At 41.3% G+C, this 15,989-nt stretch overlaps 1 protein-coding gene across 5 annotated transcripts in view; it reads left to right on the top strand.

Annotated features, from left to right (window-relative positions):
- The window catches only part of LOC126346336 (uncharacterized PE-PGRS family protein PE_PGRS54-like), a 49,319-nt gene that overhangs the window by 16,008 nt on the left and 17,322 nt on the right, over positions 1–15,989 (top strand). For all 5 annotated transcript variants that reach the window (XM_050002180.1, XM_050002178.1, XM_050002179.1 and 2 more), the window contains exon 2: positions 10,274–10,324. In XM_050002180.1, the coding sequence (XP_049858137.1) occupies positions 10,274–10,324 (51 nt within the window). The remainder of the gene's footprint in view (positions 1–10,273; positions 10,325–15,989) is intronic.

Here is a 15,989-nt window from a genome sequence, read left to right as displayed (position 1 = left end):
TAGAACTTAGAACTACTTAAACCTAACTAACCTAAGGACATCACACACATCCATGCCCGAGGCAGGATTCGAACCTGCGACCGTAGCAAGAGACTCCCTGCAAACGACACCTACGTGCCCTCTTGTGGGCGTTTAGCGTATCTATAGCCCTATAAGTATGTAGTTCCCAGTATCTTCTAATGAGGTTCTTATTTTATATGACAGGTAACGTTATGAGAAGCTTTTATCGCTGCGGATACCATAAGCTTAGCTGACGAAGAAACATTGTATTTGTGCGAGTTCCAGTGTAAATCCCTCACTTGGAAAATATACAGTAGATTTATAAGTGACGTTTCCTAATGCGTTCATCAGACGACCCGTGTCACATCTGAGTGGCTTGATATAACCGACCAAGAACTGTATTATCTCCGGAAAATTATCCTCTTGAGCTCCGAACGAAAGTGTTCACGCATTCCAGTATTTCATTTCTGAACAAAACAGAGAAAAAGAACACAAGGTCCGAATCTGTTAATCCTGATAGCTGGATTGGATACACATGCGGGGATTTCCATTTCATTAAATTAACTGAACGCTGTTTTTTTTAAATTACTTCTCACCGAAATGCACGCACCAGAAATACATAGATAACTGCATCACAACATTTGTACGTCTCTAGTTCTGGCAAATGCAACGAGCAATATACTCATATATCTTGCTTTGCTTTCCCTGATCCTCTGTTTGTGCGATTATTTGTTTTTAGGTACTCCGGTGAAAAACTATTGACTTTGGACCCCTTTATTTGTGAAACCTTTCTCTCGCCCTTTAGTCAGGTCTTATCCAGTAAGCTGTTTTCCCACGCCTGAAATTCTCCGAAACTGGAGTCGTGACTCGCACCCTGCGTTACGTTTTTAAGATAACCCAAAGAAATTTCTTCCCTCTATTTTCTAGATGAGGAGTCTCTTCACCGAATGTAGCTTACAACTTATTTAGCTTATTCAAGATATGCATTTTTGGATAGGCTTCAGCTGTCGAATAGCACGTCTCCTGCTATGGGGTGGACCTTTGCAAGAGAACCCCCACCACTCCCCTAGCGGGCCGTAGTTAGTGCACTCCATCTATTAGGAGCAAACTATTGAGAGGATAACACACATTTTGCAGTGCAATATATAATGGACTTGTGAGAGCTGGTTGAAGCGTCTAGTTATAGCATATAACCATCTTCCCTTCAGCTGATGTATCAAAGTCAAAACTTTCTTTTTCACTCCAGTGGTGGTTTAGGTTTTGTACACAAGAATTTAATGCACAGTACGGTGGCCAGGAACTGTAAGTCACCACGTATCTCTCATTTTGCTGGTCTCACCATTTCCAACTGAAAAACTCACACTGAGATGGCTACGGCATGCAGTATGTATTTGCAGACCTATTAATTTATATTGCTTTGTTTACCTCCCGAAGAAGTCGTGAGGTATTCCTTACAAATCCCCATCAAAGGTTTCGCAGAAAACCCTGTTACGGAATGGACGGTTGTGGTAAGCGACGTAGTAATGAAAACAAATACAATTGGCTGCCCTGACTTTTTCATTGGTTTTTTTCCTCTTCCGCTCGCGCCATCTCGCTATCCTCATTGCCTTGGGAGCAGACGATGAGGGCAACAGTCGCCGCATCCTGTCCCCGGATTGGCCAAAGAGCCCCCAGGGTCGCTTAAAACTGCTGCCACGTGCTACGCGGCGGGGCGACGCGACGCTCGGATTTAGCACAAGTCATCGCGCGGAAGTCATCTCGACAGCCAACGGCGTTCGCTTTCGCCCGCAGCTAATCGGAAATAACAGACGCGAAGCCGCACCGAGTTGTGTTCGCTACAGCCGTAAGAAAAGGCAGCCAGAGATGCGCCGACTAGATTGGCAGTACGACGTGACCTTGGCGAGCGCAAAACGAAATGTAGTTTCCGTTTTGTTTCTTTCGTCTTGTTTTTTTCTTTTACACAGTCGCGTGACGACTAGCTGAAGGAAACATCACGTGTTACGTACAACCAAATCTTATCCTTAGTTTCAGAGAGCAGGGCCGTACCGAAGTGATCCTGCGCCCCTGGCACAACTGCCATGCCGAAGCTTCCACCCTCCCCCCCCCCCCCCCCGCCCCCTCCCCTCTTAGTAAGAACTTCCAGACAATTTTTTTCTACACACACTTTGTAAAGCTTACAATTTTCTAAATGTGTTTAATGAAAATGAAACATTACTTAAAAGTATTACTGCAATGAACCATACTGATGAAAAATATTGCGCACAACAAACTAAATGTATCACTCTAGTAAATTTATTTATAAATTGTCTAAGATTTCTAAAGAAACCGAAAGGAAAACAAAATTTATATATTTCTTTTTACACTTACTGTTCTCTGGTTTTACTATAGCAATAAATAACTGGTTTTATTGCTATCTCAACAAGTGTAAGTAGGCTGTTCAGGTTTTTATATTGGTAACGCCACGTAGCGCTCTGAATGAAAATCACTGGTTGTGCTGTGTGCAGTCTGTGACTGGTTGGCATTGTTGTAATACTCGCCATTGTAGCGTTGGGCAGTTGGCTGTTAACAGCGTGAGCCGCCAGCAGTGGTGGATGTGGGGAGAGAGATGGCAGAATTTTAAGAGCGGACGCTCTGGACGTGTGTGCGCCAGAAAGAGTAAATTTGTTATACTGGACATGTATTAACATTTCATATTAGATCTTTATAGGAATTATGTTTTGATTATAGAATTTAATTTGTGTTTTCTTGGTTTGAGCAAAGCAACTCATTGATTGTGCCACTGAAATCAGCTTTAGTTCCTGTGTTCAGTTCTATCGCCAAAATAAATAAATTTCACAGTCTCCTTTCACTTCTTTCAACTTAGCTGCCTATAGGCACTGCGACTAATAGCTTCTGTAATATAAGGGTTGTCATATGGAAACGAGGCAGACTATACAGGATGTAACCGGCATGATAGCAGATATTTCTGTTGATGAACGGTGGAATGAACCACATTAGATTTACGTCATTTGCAGACTGATAATTATAGCTATTATAAGTCGTATGTTTTACATCCCTGAGATACATAAGAGATTTACAACAGATCACTGATCTCCTCGGCTTGAGAAAAAGTAAAATTCGGTCACAAATCAGTTTCAACACTTTGCACCTTACAAAAGCTTTTGCCCGCTGGGATACGATACTGCTCACCCACTTTCAAAAACCCGCGAAACGGAAGCAGCAGATGAAATGTTGCTCCTGTGTGAGGCCAAATTTAGCCGTCTGATCAAAGTGGACGAGTGGTGCGCGATGGTCCCAAGTGAAGGAGCAAATTAAGCAGTGGGATTCCCTAACATGGATAAAGGCCAAGACCCAACCACCATACGGCAACGAGACACTGAGTACATTTTGGAACTACCGTGGTGTCGTGCTCACAGATTGAGGCAAACCATCACAGGAGCATACTACCGAAAACTCCTGACGAGGTTACAAGAGGCTGTCAAGAAGTAGCGTCGCGGAAAGTTGCCCGAGGACGTGGTATTTCTCCGCGAGAACGCCCCATACTATTCTGCAGGACACAGTCACACATGCTGCTCCTTTGAACGAATAAATTGTGGCTCATCCCGGTATTCTCCTGACATGGCATAAAGTGACTCGTTCCTCTTTCCTCGGATGAAGAAACCAGTGCGTGGCAGGTGTTGCGGAATGACAACGGGTTGATGCTGGAAGGAGGAACATACATTACTAAAATTGCTACACCAAGAACAAAAGCAGATGATAAACGGGTATTCATTGGACAAATATATTATACTACAAATGACATGTGATTACAGTTTCACGCAATTTGGGTGCATAGATCCTGAGAAATCGGTTCCTAGAACAGCCACCTCTGACCGTAATAACGGCCTTGATACGCCTGAGCATTGAGTCAAGCACAGCTTGGATGGCGTGTACAGGTACAGCTGCCCATGCAGCTTCAAAACGATACCACAGTTCATCAAGAGTAGTAACTAGCGTATTGTGACGAGCCAGTTGCTCGGCCACCATTGACCAGTCGTTTTCAATTGGTGAGAGATCTGGAGAATGTGCTGACCAGGGCAGCAGTCGAACATTTTCTGTATCCAGAAAGGCCCGTACAGGACCTCCAGCATGCGGTCGTGCATTATCCTGCTGAAATATAGGGTTTCGCAGTGATCGAATGAAGGGTAGAGCCGCGGGTCGTAACACATCTGAAATGTAACGTCCACTGTTCAAAGTGCCGTCAATGCGAACAAGAGGGGACCGAAACTTGTAACCAGTGGCACCCCATACCATCATGCCGGGTGATACGCCAGTATGGCGATGACGAATATACGCTTCCAATGTGCGTTCACCACGATGTCGCCAAACATGGGTACGACCATCAGGAAGCTGTAAACAGAACCTGGATTCATCCGAAAAAATGACGTTTTGCCATTCGTGCACCCAGGTCCGCCGCTGAGTACACCATCGGAGGCGCTCCTGTCTGTGATGCAGCGCCGAGGGTAACCGCAGCCATAGTCTCCGAGCTGATAGTCCATGCTGCTGCAAACGTCGTCGAACTGTTCGTGCAGATGTTTGTTGTCTTGCAAACGTCCCCATCTGTGACTCAGGGATCGAGACGTGGCTGCACGATCGGATAAAATGCCTGTCATCTCGACTGCTAGTGATACGAGACCGTTGAGATCCAGCACGGCGTTCCGTATCACCCTCCTGAAACCACAGATTCCATATTCTGCTAACAGTCATTGGATCTCAACCAACGAGAGCAGCAATGTAACGATACGATAAACTGCAATCGCGATAGTCTACAATCCGACCTTTATCAAAATGGTCAAATGGCTCTGAGCACTATGCGACTTAACTTCTGAGGTCATCAGTCGCCTGGAACGTAGAACTAATTAAACCTAACTAACCTAAAGACATCACACACATCCATGCCCGAGGCAGGATTCGAACCTGCGACCGTAGCGGTCGCTCGACTCCAGACTGTAGCGCCTAGAACCGCACGGCCACTCCGGCCGGCTGACCTTTATGAAAGTCGGAAACGTGATGGTACGCATTTCTCCTCCTTACACGGGGCATCACAACAACGCTTCACCAGGCAACGCCGGTCAACTGCTGTTTGTGTATGAGAAATCGGTTGGAAACTTTCCTCATGGCAGCACGTTGTAGGTGTCGCCACCGGCGCCAACCTTGTGTGCATGCTCTGAGAAGCTAATCATTTGCGTATCACAGCATCTTCTTCCTGATGGTTAAATTTTGCGTCTGTGGCATTTCATCTTCGTGGTGTAGCAATTTTAATGGCCAGTGGTGTACAAAATGCAGACTACTCCATACAGCGTTAGGCAAGATGTTTTGCGATGAAGGACGAATATGTACAGGACTAATACCATCAAGAGGTTTTTGGTAGCCACTTGATGTTTTCCAGGTGACAATGAAAACTTTATGTCTACCCCTCGCATATGATATCCGCAGGATAATCTAAGTAATCGCCGCACCTCGCACATGAGTAACTCAAACAGTCTCTGTCGGCGTACAAGCCGTTCTAATTTTACTAACCTCTTCATTTCCTGCCGATGTAAGCCTCAGGGGTACTCCTGAAATGACTCTATAGGTGTCTGACATCAGGCAGTTAAAAAGAAAGAGTTAGGAATTTATCGCGCGAAGAACTTGTTCCATGACTGCGGGATTTTTGTTCGATTGACGAATATCTTTACGTGCATCTTCAAAAGTCGCTTAAGAAGGCAAAACGGTTAATGGGCGAGAAATGTGTACAAACTGCGGCTTCCGAAAGCTCAGAGCCGAATTTTCTGTGATTTAGTGCTTACATTTTCATACAAAATTAGCTCGACACATACCTACAACACTAAATTTCATGAAATGCACTATCAACACGTCTCTGGACCAGCAGTATACAGAAGCAATAGGTGCGACGTGCGAGTTGTTGAATGATAATGTAATACTTACAGTTTATTTGGAATAAACTCTTCTTCTATTGTGTTCCATTCTTAACTTCCTTCTAACTGCTGTGTGATCACTAGTTTCTTGTCACTGCATAAAAATATTTCCCAACGACATGCCCTGTATATTCGAATCATTTTCATCTCCTTCCATTGTGTTCTCCTCTGGCACTCTCGCTCTAGCCCTCCTCTGACTAATATATGGTAAATTTTTATATATTCCACCATCATACAGCTGTTTCCAATAAAAATTTCGGTAGTTTTCTTTTATTTCACTTATTACTTACTGTATCTCTTCATTTGGTATTACCGTACCTCTGAACAAATGCTTTTCACAGCTTTTCAGTTTCTTTCTTTTCGGTTTTTCCAGAGGCCACATTTTACATCCATGCAACAATGTGTTTCAGCTTAATAGTTTCAGAAATTTTTATTCAATTCTGTAGCAATATTTGATAAAGGCATGCATTTTTCGTTAGAGAAGATTTTCTTTTCCAGACAACGCTTCTCTTGCAGGTTCCTTCATTCGTCCATCACCTGTAATCTCACTTTATAGATAGTACAATTCTACAGCTGTTTTTCTTTCAAGTTTTCACCTTTGGCTATTGTTCATTTCCTCTGTCTTTTAGTTATGGGTAACACTGTTCGTTGCTCAGCAGCCTATCCATCCGATTTTTTGTCTCTCTTCTGTCTTTTTTGTTACATAAATTATCGATCAGTCAGGAGAGCAAAGTCGTTCCAGTGTATTATGGTGACTTATGTTTCCCCAAAAGTCACTTCCCTTCCTCATACTGAACGTTCTCCTTATTCATTGCTTCAGCTACTTATGACTCGAACAGTGATAATGACACGCATGTAGTCTCCTTGACATCCTTTCCTTTCTTGTCTTTTCATTTTTACTGGATAAAATTGCTTTTTGTAAGTATTTACTGTATTGAAATTCTACACTCCGTTAAATTCCGAACACTCGAATTTATAGTACATTCGAGGTTTTTTTCAGTAACAACTATACCGTGAATATTTCTCGTTTTTCTCAATTCTTCCGCCATTATTGCGGATAAAGTCAGAATATCTTGAATATTTCTTTCTGTTTAGTTCTATTTAGACGTAATGATATGCCACTAACAACTGTGCAAACTATCTTTGAATTTCAATGTAAGACCTTGCCACTTTCTTGACATATTAAAAAGCTGTATAATGGAAGCACCCGGCATGCGGATGGGAAGTCTAGAAAAAAAATATGTCGGTGTGAGCTTCGATCGTGCAATCCAGTCGCTGGAAAAGCGATAGTGAAATTATATCGGCGTCGGGGGAAACAGTTTCCGCTTTGGTGGTCGGTCTCATTTGCTTAATATTTGAAGATTACATACACAAGCGTTCGGAGCATTGTTGATGAGTGAAATTTAGTCCATATATTGTCTTACGAAACAAGCAATTTTACAGAGCAATAAAACAGATCATTACGTTCAAAATAAATATTGGGTCAAGCTTCCTAAGACGCAGGATCCTCTACAATTCGTGACATAATTTCCTGTACTGACTGGATTATAGTAGTGCAAGTATCCTTGTTTTGAGATCAGGAGTTATTGACGAAGCAATACGTATGCACAGGCTATGGCGCAATAGACTTAGATGAACTGCAAGAAGCACATAAGTGTACCATTTCTGTGTAAACCATATAGGAATGGCTTCCCAGACTGACACTGTCAAGCCGGCGACGTACCTATCAAATAGCCACCCTTCGTAGGCCATATCGACCGCTCCCTCAGTCCTCTTCACTTTCCTTTTCTCTCTCTCTCTCTCTCTCTCTCTCTCTATCTATCTCTCTCTCTCCTTAGCACAATCTCTAACTCATCACAAGCGCCCTTCAAAGGTGGCCTGGCAGTGAAACACTGCTTCTTAGGACTAAAACGCAAATATTTTTCGATGATAGAACATCGGTACAATTATTTTGTCTGGAACTTGAGCAATCTCGTAAATCAACGTGATCTGCGCATTAGTTGTGCTAAACGACTGTTTAACATGGTCATTTTATGTGTGTTCCTTGCAAATTGATGGACTGAAAATACCATATCGTCATAGAAACTTTTCTTTCGACAAATTAGTGCCAACGCAAGTACATCCATACCTGTTGAAAACGTATATGGACTTCGCTCCATTTTTAAAAGTAAAGAAAAGAACAGCTGCATTCAAACACACAATATTTTTAGAAAATACATAAATTATATGTAGATTAAAAGCCTTGGTGGTTGGAAAACGTTTTCAGTACACTGAAAATCTTATGGAAGCGCTAGTATAGATATTCTACAGACCTTCAAGAACCGAACTTCAGGGAGGGAATCCACTCCTTGGAACTACTTTGCAAAACGTACAATAACCTGTAGGGTCGAAATAATGTTCGTTTTGTGACCTAAAAAGTACAGTATTTCCCTTTCCTCTCGTGAAGGAATGCTAGGCACACGGTGCCTTAAGTAAAGAAAAGCAAGTACGTAAGAAAAATTTCTCCTGTGAAGATTAAACACCTCATAAGGATTCGACTGGATTGATTTGGGGGAAGAGGCCAAGCAGCGAGGTCATCCGTGTCATTGGATTAGGGAATCATAGGGAAGGAAGTCGGCCGTGCCCTGTCAAAGGAACCATCCCGGCATTTGCCTAAAGCGATTTAGGGAAATCACGGAAACCTGAACCAGGATGGCTAACAGGGGATTGAACCGTCGTCTTCCCGAATGTGAGTCCAGTGTGCTAAGCACAGCGTCACCTCGCTCGGTATCACATAAAACGTGGATTATAACGAGACTCCACAAAATTCTCGGAACTAACTCAGGTAGAAATTAGAATATGAATAATCATTCATCAGAAGCAAGATTAATTTTCTGTTTCGTCGAAAGTCAAACTGTGTTAACATGCTTTGTTAAAAAAAATCTGTCTGTGGAGGATTGTGTTTGCCCTTTTATACTCTTTATTTTAGACACAATAATTCAGTAACATAACGTAATGACATACGTTGGTCATCTTCAGATTCTACAGTGGGAAGTGATACATTAAAATCTTAAAATCAGGAATAATTTTGCCCGTTCCACTTCGAACTAGCGTAAATCAGAATTCATAAGATAACGCACATGTGTTTTCTTCTTATTTGATGAAAAATAATGGCTGTCAATTATTTTTTCTAGTTTTCCACTCTTTAGTCTCAGTGACGCTTTTCTCGTTGTAATAATTCAGGACAGCAGTTACTGATATCTGACCTAGCTTGCCACTCCAAGTGTTAACGACAATTGCAGATAAATGCAGACGACCAGTGCTTTTATGAAACGCTTTTTTTCAGTGCGGGTTTTGTGTTCTGTGTTACAGCGTATCATGACTGAAGCAGAAGCATGAAATTACACAGTCACTCGTTTAAAAAATCATGAAACTAGCTAAAATCGTACTCACTTTGATCAACGTGCTAAAAGGTTGGGAGATTAGAAAACTGCTTTAATCTTGCACCCATTTTACAGAATGCAGAAACAGATAAAAAAAAGTTAATGTCAACAGTTTCCATGCGTTTGTAGGTTTCTTTCGTAATGTCAATACAATAACTTATTCAAATTTATTGAAATTTCAGCGTATAGCTACTACGTGTCATTTCATCTGAAAAGTGGCCTACAATTAGATCATTATCCTTGAGAGAAGTTGTTTTAACTGAAACAATACACTCTCGGCATTTCACAGACGTCTCTGGAAATGAAACCGATGAGCAGCATTGCATACCATACAATTACCTACGAAATTTAATTATATGCGCCGGCCTTTGTGACCGAGCGGTTCTAGGCGCTTCAGTCTCGAACCGCACGACCCCTACGGTCGCAGGTTCGAATCCTGCCTCGGGCATGGATGTGTGTGATGTCCTTACTTTAGTTAGGTGTAAGTAGTTCTAAGTCTAGAGGACTGGTGACCTCATATGTTAAGTCCCATAGTGCTCAGAGCCATTTGAACCTGTTTTAATTATATGCGATACCGTTTCTTTCATTATATATATGTACTAAAGTATTTGAAACAATGATACACAGTCTTTCGGTTCATAGAAGAACTTAAATAATTACTAAAATAACAAATGGAGTTATGTCGATTGTATTAAAATAAATGATGAGTACCAAGAAAGAAAGAAAAAGGAAATCCAACTTGAACTGAAAACGTAAATTGCTTGTAATAATTTCAAATACTGTTCGTTCACTGTGGATTAAACTTCGAAACATTCACAGGTACACATACAGTGATACACTCACAGAAACATTGTGTAAAAGACATCGTAATCAGTGGTTTCGTTTTCTTTTCAGATATCGGCTATGGACTCCGGCCGAAAGGGAAGAGTTCCTCAGGCAGCTCGAGTAAGTACATTCTCCATCTGTATTCATCATATATATATATATATATATATATATATATATATATATATATATATATATATATATATATATATAAATCTCCACAATGCTCTTCTCTCAAAGTATCACTGTTTGCTATTGACATATTGCTTCATATTCTTGCAATGAAGAGCGTGACTAAAATTTTAATGTATCAGAATTAACCATTTTTGTTTTTTCTTAATTTGTTGTAACTATCTTTCATCCCCGTAAAAATCCAGTTACCGTTTGTTACAATTTTAATATTATTGTTCCTCTTAAACGTATTTCAGTTGCTTAAAAGTAACTATTGAAGGTCCAGAAATTTATTTTGTGCACCTCAGGACGCGTCAGATCATACAGCGATGTTAATAACTCCGATGCTTATAATGAATTATCGTTAACATTAATTTCAACGAGTTCACGGAGCAGTGGAATGGACTGTCTGAATTTTGACATCAGTTTGCTACAGTTTCTCAGGCCAAACGTGTCTGACGAGTATAACACGCAAATGACCCAGTAATATTGTACATACATTTCTCGCAATGATAATTTCATATTTCAGTGACCCTTCATAGGATACCTATACTCAAACTGCCCAGAGTCAAGAGATGTAATAGTGTGGCGTTGTAGGTAAGAGTGCAGTAATGTAAATTAAATTACGGCGTAGAGAGTATGTGACGTAGGTTGTTCTAACATCACACAGAGTGCATGCTCACTTGGAACTACAGGATTTTTCAGGAGTAACATGCAATGCTCTGGTAAACGGAGTTTCTGGGCATAATACACAACAAATTTAATATCAGTTGATTATTTATCACGGACGGATGTCCAGCTCTAGCTGTTTGTAGGCATACGCTACAGATCAAATATTCGTTTCTTCTTGTCATTCATGAGTCAGACATACATCGAGATTCTTCTTGAAAGAAGTCTAAAATATTTTACCGCAAGATTTCTAAAAATTCAAGTGTTTCGCCTTAATGTATTAATTAACTGTTTGAGGAGGATTATCTACTGAGCAGCACTAAAGGCACCCAAAACACGTACTTCATCGCACATAAAAGCTTTGCCAAACACATTACCAATTGCATAACTAGACGTGATGTGTCGATGCCTGAAGCTATGTGTGACCACAGAACAAGAACTCCATCACCAATAGACTTGCTGAGAAGTTGTACACTTGCGTCGGTAATGAAGAAGACTTCCAGCGTTCTGAAACTACGTAGATAGCCTAGAAGTCATAGCAATATGTTACCTTAGCCCTGGAAACCTGCCATACAAAAATAGCAAGTATATAGGTGGCATTTCTTAATCTTAGTTTTTCCGCTTTATGTTCAGAGGCAAGTATGCGAGTCAGTTCAACCGGTCACCTGAAATAACGATATCTAACATTCGCTTGCTCGCCAAACAGCTCGTCATCTTTCAGACCGTACCACTTAACTCACAGAGGAACGAAACTGAGATTTCGTATCGGTAGTCCCACATCGGTTTGGTTTCTTGGAGAGAAGGAACGACTCCCACGTGAAAGGCGGATTACGTTGCGGATGAACGAAGTTTCATCACTGCCACATATTAGTATCATCAAACGAAAAGAGCGTTAAGCCCAATAGAAAAAATATTATATAATTCCAATGTCTTATTTAGGAAAAGAGACACTTAAAGTAGTAAAGGAGTTATGCTATTTGGGGAGCAAAATAACTGATGATGGTCGAAGTAGAGAGGATATAAAATGTAGACTGGCAATGGCAAGGAAAGCGTTTCTGAAGAAGAGAAATTTGTTAACATCGAGTATTGATTTAAGTGTGAGGAAGTCATTTCTGAAAGTATTTGTATGGAGTGTAGCCATGTATGGAAGTGAAACATGGACGATAAATAGTTTGGACAAGAAGAGAATAGAAGCTTTCGAAATGTGGTGCTACAGAAGCATGCTGAAGATCATATGGGTAGATCACATACCTAATGAGGAAGTATTGAATAGGATTGGGGAGAAGAGACGTTTGTGGCATAGCTTGACTAGAAGAAGGGGTCGGTTGGTAGGACATGTCCTGAGACATCAAAGGATCACAAATTTAGCATTGGAGGGCAGCGTGGAGGGTAAAAATCGTAGAGAGAGACCAAGAGAAGAATACACTAAGCAGATTCAGAAGGATGTAGGTTGCAGTATGTACTGGGAGATGAAGAAGCTTGCACAGGATAGAGTAGCATGGAGAGCTGCATCACACCAGTCTCAGGGCTGAAGACCACAACAACAACAACAATGTCTTATTTGCGTAGTTTTTTCTCACGCTGAAGATGGAATGATAGTCTTTCATTATGCTGTGTTTCCCATACACGTACCCGTGCAACACAGAGATCGTGAGTAATTAGTACGGTTTCAATGACTTTCATTAATCGTGTTCACAACTTCACCCACATATTGTAGTAGTCATAGTTCAGATGACGTGCGTGAACTTGGGAGTGTATCAGTTCCAAGATACGTCACGCAAAATCTGACAAACGCTCCTTCGCCTTGGAATACAGCTCTTAGGAGAGCGTCGGCGGTGGTCTTCCACGGCTGGTGTCAAAGTGCAATAGCGGAATCTGTTAGCAATTGTTAGCATGACTACATTTTGCATTTGTTCACACATATGGAGCCTTGTCCGCAATTCTACTCAACACAACTGTTATTATAACATACTCTAACTTTTTCTTTATAACACACGGTCCTCTTGTATTTATTCACGATTAATTCTGTGTGCGTTTTTCCCTATGGCTTTGTAGTAGGATTTTTTGGTGGGGATGGGGTAGAGAGTAGGGATGGTTGCTGAGAGAGTGAAAGAAGCCCCTCCCAGCCTAACGACTGAAGCGTGAAGGGAAGACAATCAGGGTTAGGAGAAGACAACAGATTACATGAGGCTCGTACTTTGTGCTTTGCACCGAGAGTCTATGGAAGCGGAAGTGAAACTCCCAGATAACCAAGGTGTAATTGTTCCGCTTAATTGAAACATGTAGGCATATGCAACGACAACACACGTCTCTTCCGCAGAGCGCTGTTGCTACTGCAATGATTTGATGTTGTTTGATCGCAAGGGTTGGCACCAACCGAGAAGAAGCCCTCCCAGCTCAACGTCCTTAAGCTCCTACGATTGAAGATCAGGTACTGACGGCTGAAAAATACTGAATGCACTGTAAACCCATTTCCATGGCAACACACTGCTGCGAACACTGCAACAGTGTTACTGCCCGAAATAAAGGTTCTTGCAATGTACTCGGTACTTTAAAATGTCTGTTGCTTGAACAGAAACGAGCCGGCTGGTGTGGCCGAGCGGTTCTAGGCGCTTCAGCCTGGAACCGCGGGACTGCTACGGTCGCAGGTTCGAATCCTGTCTCGTGCATGGATGTGTGTGATGTCCTTAGGTCAGTTAGATTTAAGTAGTCATAAGTTCTAGTGGACTGATGACTTCAGATGTTAAGTCCCGTAGTGCTCAGAGCCATTTGAACCATTTTTTGAACAAAAACGAGAAATTAATGTTCAGTTTCTTACAGTGAAACTTCGACAAGAGTTATCAGCGGACTATTCAGAAATTTACTGCCAGAATAAAATAATATGTCCAACCGGGGAAGCAACGCCCTAGTCTCTTAACGAGCCTTTTTCCCGCTGCATCCCTTCTTCCAGGAGTGTTAATCCAGCAGAGTGTGCAAGGGATTCTCTGTGAACCATTTGATCCAACCGAGGAGAACTGCACATTTCAAAAATTCCACAGGGACGGATTCGAATCGTAGTAAAGAATACAACATTAATATGATACCCAAACTAAACACAATTGTCTCAGTAATGGATTCGTATTCAGAAAAAGTAGCATTATCATATACCACAACGTTGCGCATTCCCCCTGTGCACATTATGTAGTATCTGGGTCCGTATTTATTACACTAAAGGATGCTTATGTTTCGGTAATCTTTTTAAATGGAGATTTATACGTTTAATTAATTGTAGCTCTAACATCTAAAATCTCATTAGATACCTGTATTACAGCAGAATTGGGTTACAAGACCATACTAAGGCTGAGGTAAATTTCCCACTATTGGGTGTAGACACTTAAAAATGGTTTTATATGTCAACATCTAAAAGGAATGTACTGGGGGTGACCCACAATGTCGACAGCCCTAACATTTCATTAACTCTTCTTGAAATTCAATCAGATTGTCTACACCCAGCTGGTTAATTATGTTTTTGTATTCCTCTTACCCATAACGTTTTTAATATGCAAGCTGCTAGAAAAAAAGTCACATGTTACTACAGGAGGTAGTATTGGTCAAAACTAGAAGAAAAGTTACTATAACGATATGTCTGCAAACCAACACATGTTGAGATATGGGCTGAAGATCCGCTGTTAACAGCCTGCATTCTATTTGCAGGAGATGGCATAGTAAATTACCACAATACGCATGTTTAGGCAGGCACAAATCTTCAAACATATAACGAGGCGAGACAGCAGAATCGCTTCAGTATCAATGTATCATATGAATTGTCGGTGACCTACTGATGGCTTCATACGCTGTACCAGACAGATAACACTGAAAAAGTCGTGGGATAGCGATATGCACACATACTGATGGCGGTTGTATCGCATATAGGAGGTATAAAAGGGCAGCGTAAAAGGGCAGTGGCTCAGAATTTCTGCAGGGGACTTCCAACGACTTCTTGAGTCCATACCACGTGGAGTTACTGCACTATGCCGACCAAAAGGACGTCCGACACAATCCCACTACTTCTGACACATCAGTGTAGCAGGTGTTGTGCGTCACCGATTTTTGCGCGTTGAGTTACCAGCGCTGTTGGTGAACTTCACCCTTTCATAAAGGCAACGACGTTGGTTCATGCACTATGGCGCACTATTTTCTATGGATCGTGCGCCACTACTTCGTTGCAACGTTTCTTGGGCTATGGGTTGCTCGAGGAGGTCCACCTGCGTGAGATCCCCATTCACTGTACCTGAATCTGTGAATTTCTGGCACTGGAAACATTTAACAGCATTGGTGTGCCCAACCCAACGACAATGTGCGGTACATGTGAAGATTTCCAATGAACAAGACGTATCTGAAAAAACACATAATGCACTGTGAAGGAGGACTGGAGGATGTGTCAGGATGTGTGATAACCACATGCAGCATTTCCCAGTGTTTACTTAGACATATGAAAATGAGAGGATAGATTGACATTATAGGAACTTTTTGTCTAGTTTTAACTAATATTATCTCTCGTAGGAATATGACACTTTTTGTTAACACCTTGTATTTTTTTGAATGAGGACTGCAATACTATGTAACACAACTATTCGAAAAAATAACAGGATAAAATGCTAATTGTAGAATCAAGACTATCAGCACAGTGTACATTCTTCCCATTTATATATTACTGATGCTAATAGTGCAAACGAATCTGATATGTACCAACAGAATCAGCTCTTGTGTCACATATGCATTTCCCAAATACATGTGTGGTAAGTTTTGCTTCAGATTTTGACAAACGTTCTATCACAGTAGTCCCTATGTCAAAAGCTTAATAAGAGCATACATACAGTTTTTCTATTCAAGGGAATATGTTTAAGATGTGTACTACAATAAAATACACAAAAAATATTCAAAGCTTGTTTATCGCAATAACTCC

Source organism: Schistocerca gregaria, chromosome 1 (assembly GCF_023897955.1).
Source record: "Schistocerca gregaria isolate iqSchGreg1 chromosome 1, iqSchGreg1.2, whole genome shotgun sequence".
Lineage (NCBI taxonomy): Eukaryota > Metazoa > Arthropoda > Insecta > Orthoptera > Acrididae > Schistocerca > Schistocerca gregaria.
Note: the sequence above shows the minus strand (reverse complement) of the source record. Positions and strands in the feature narration are given on the sequence as shown.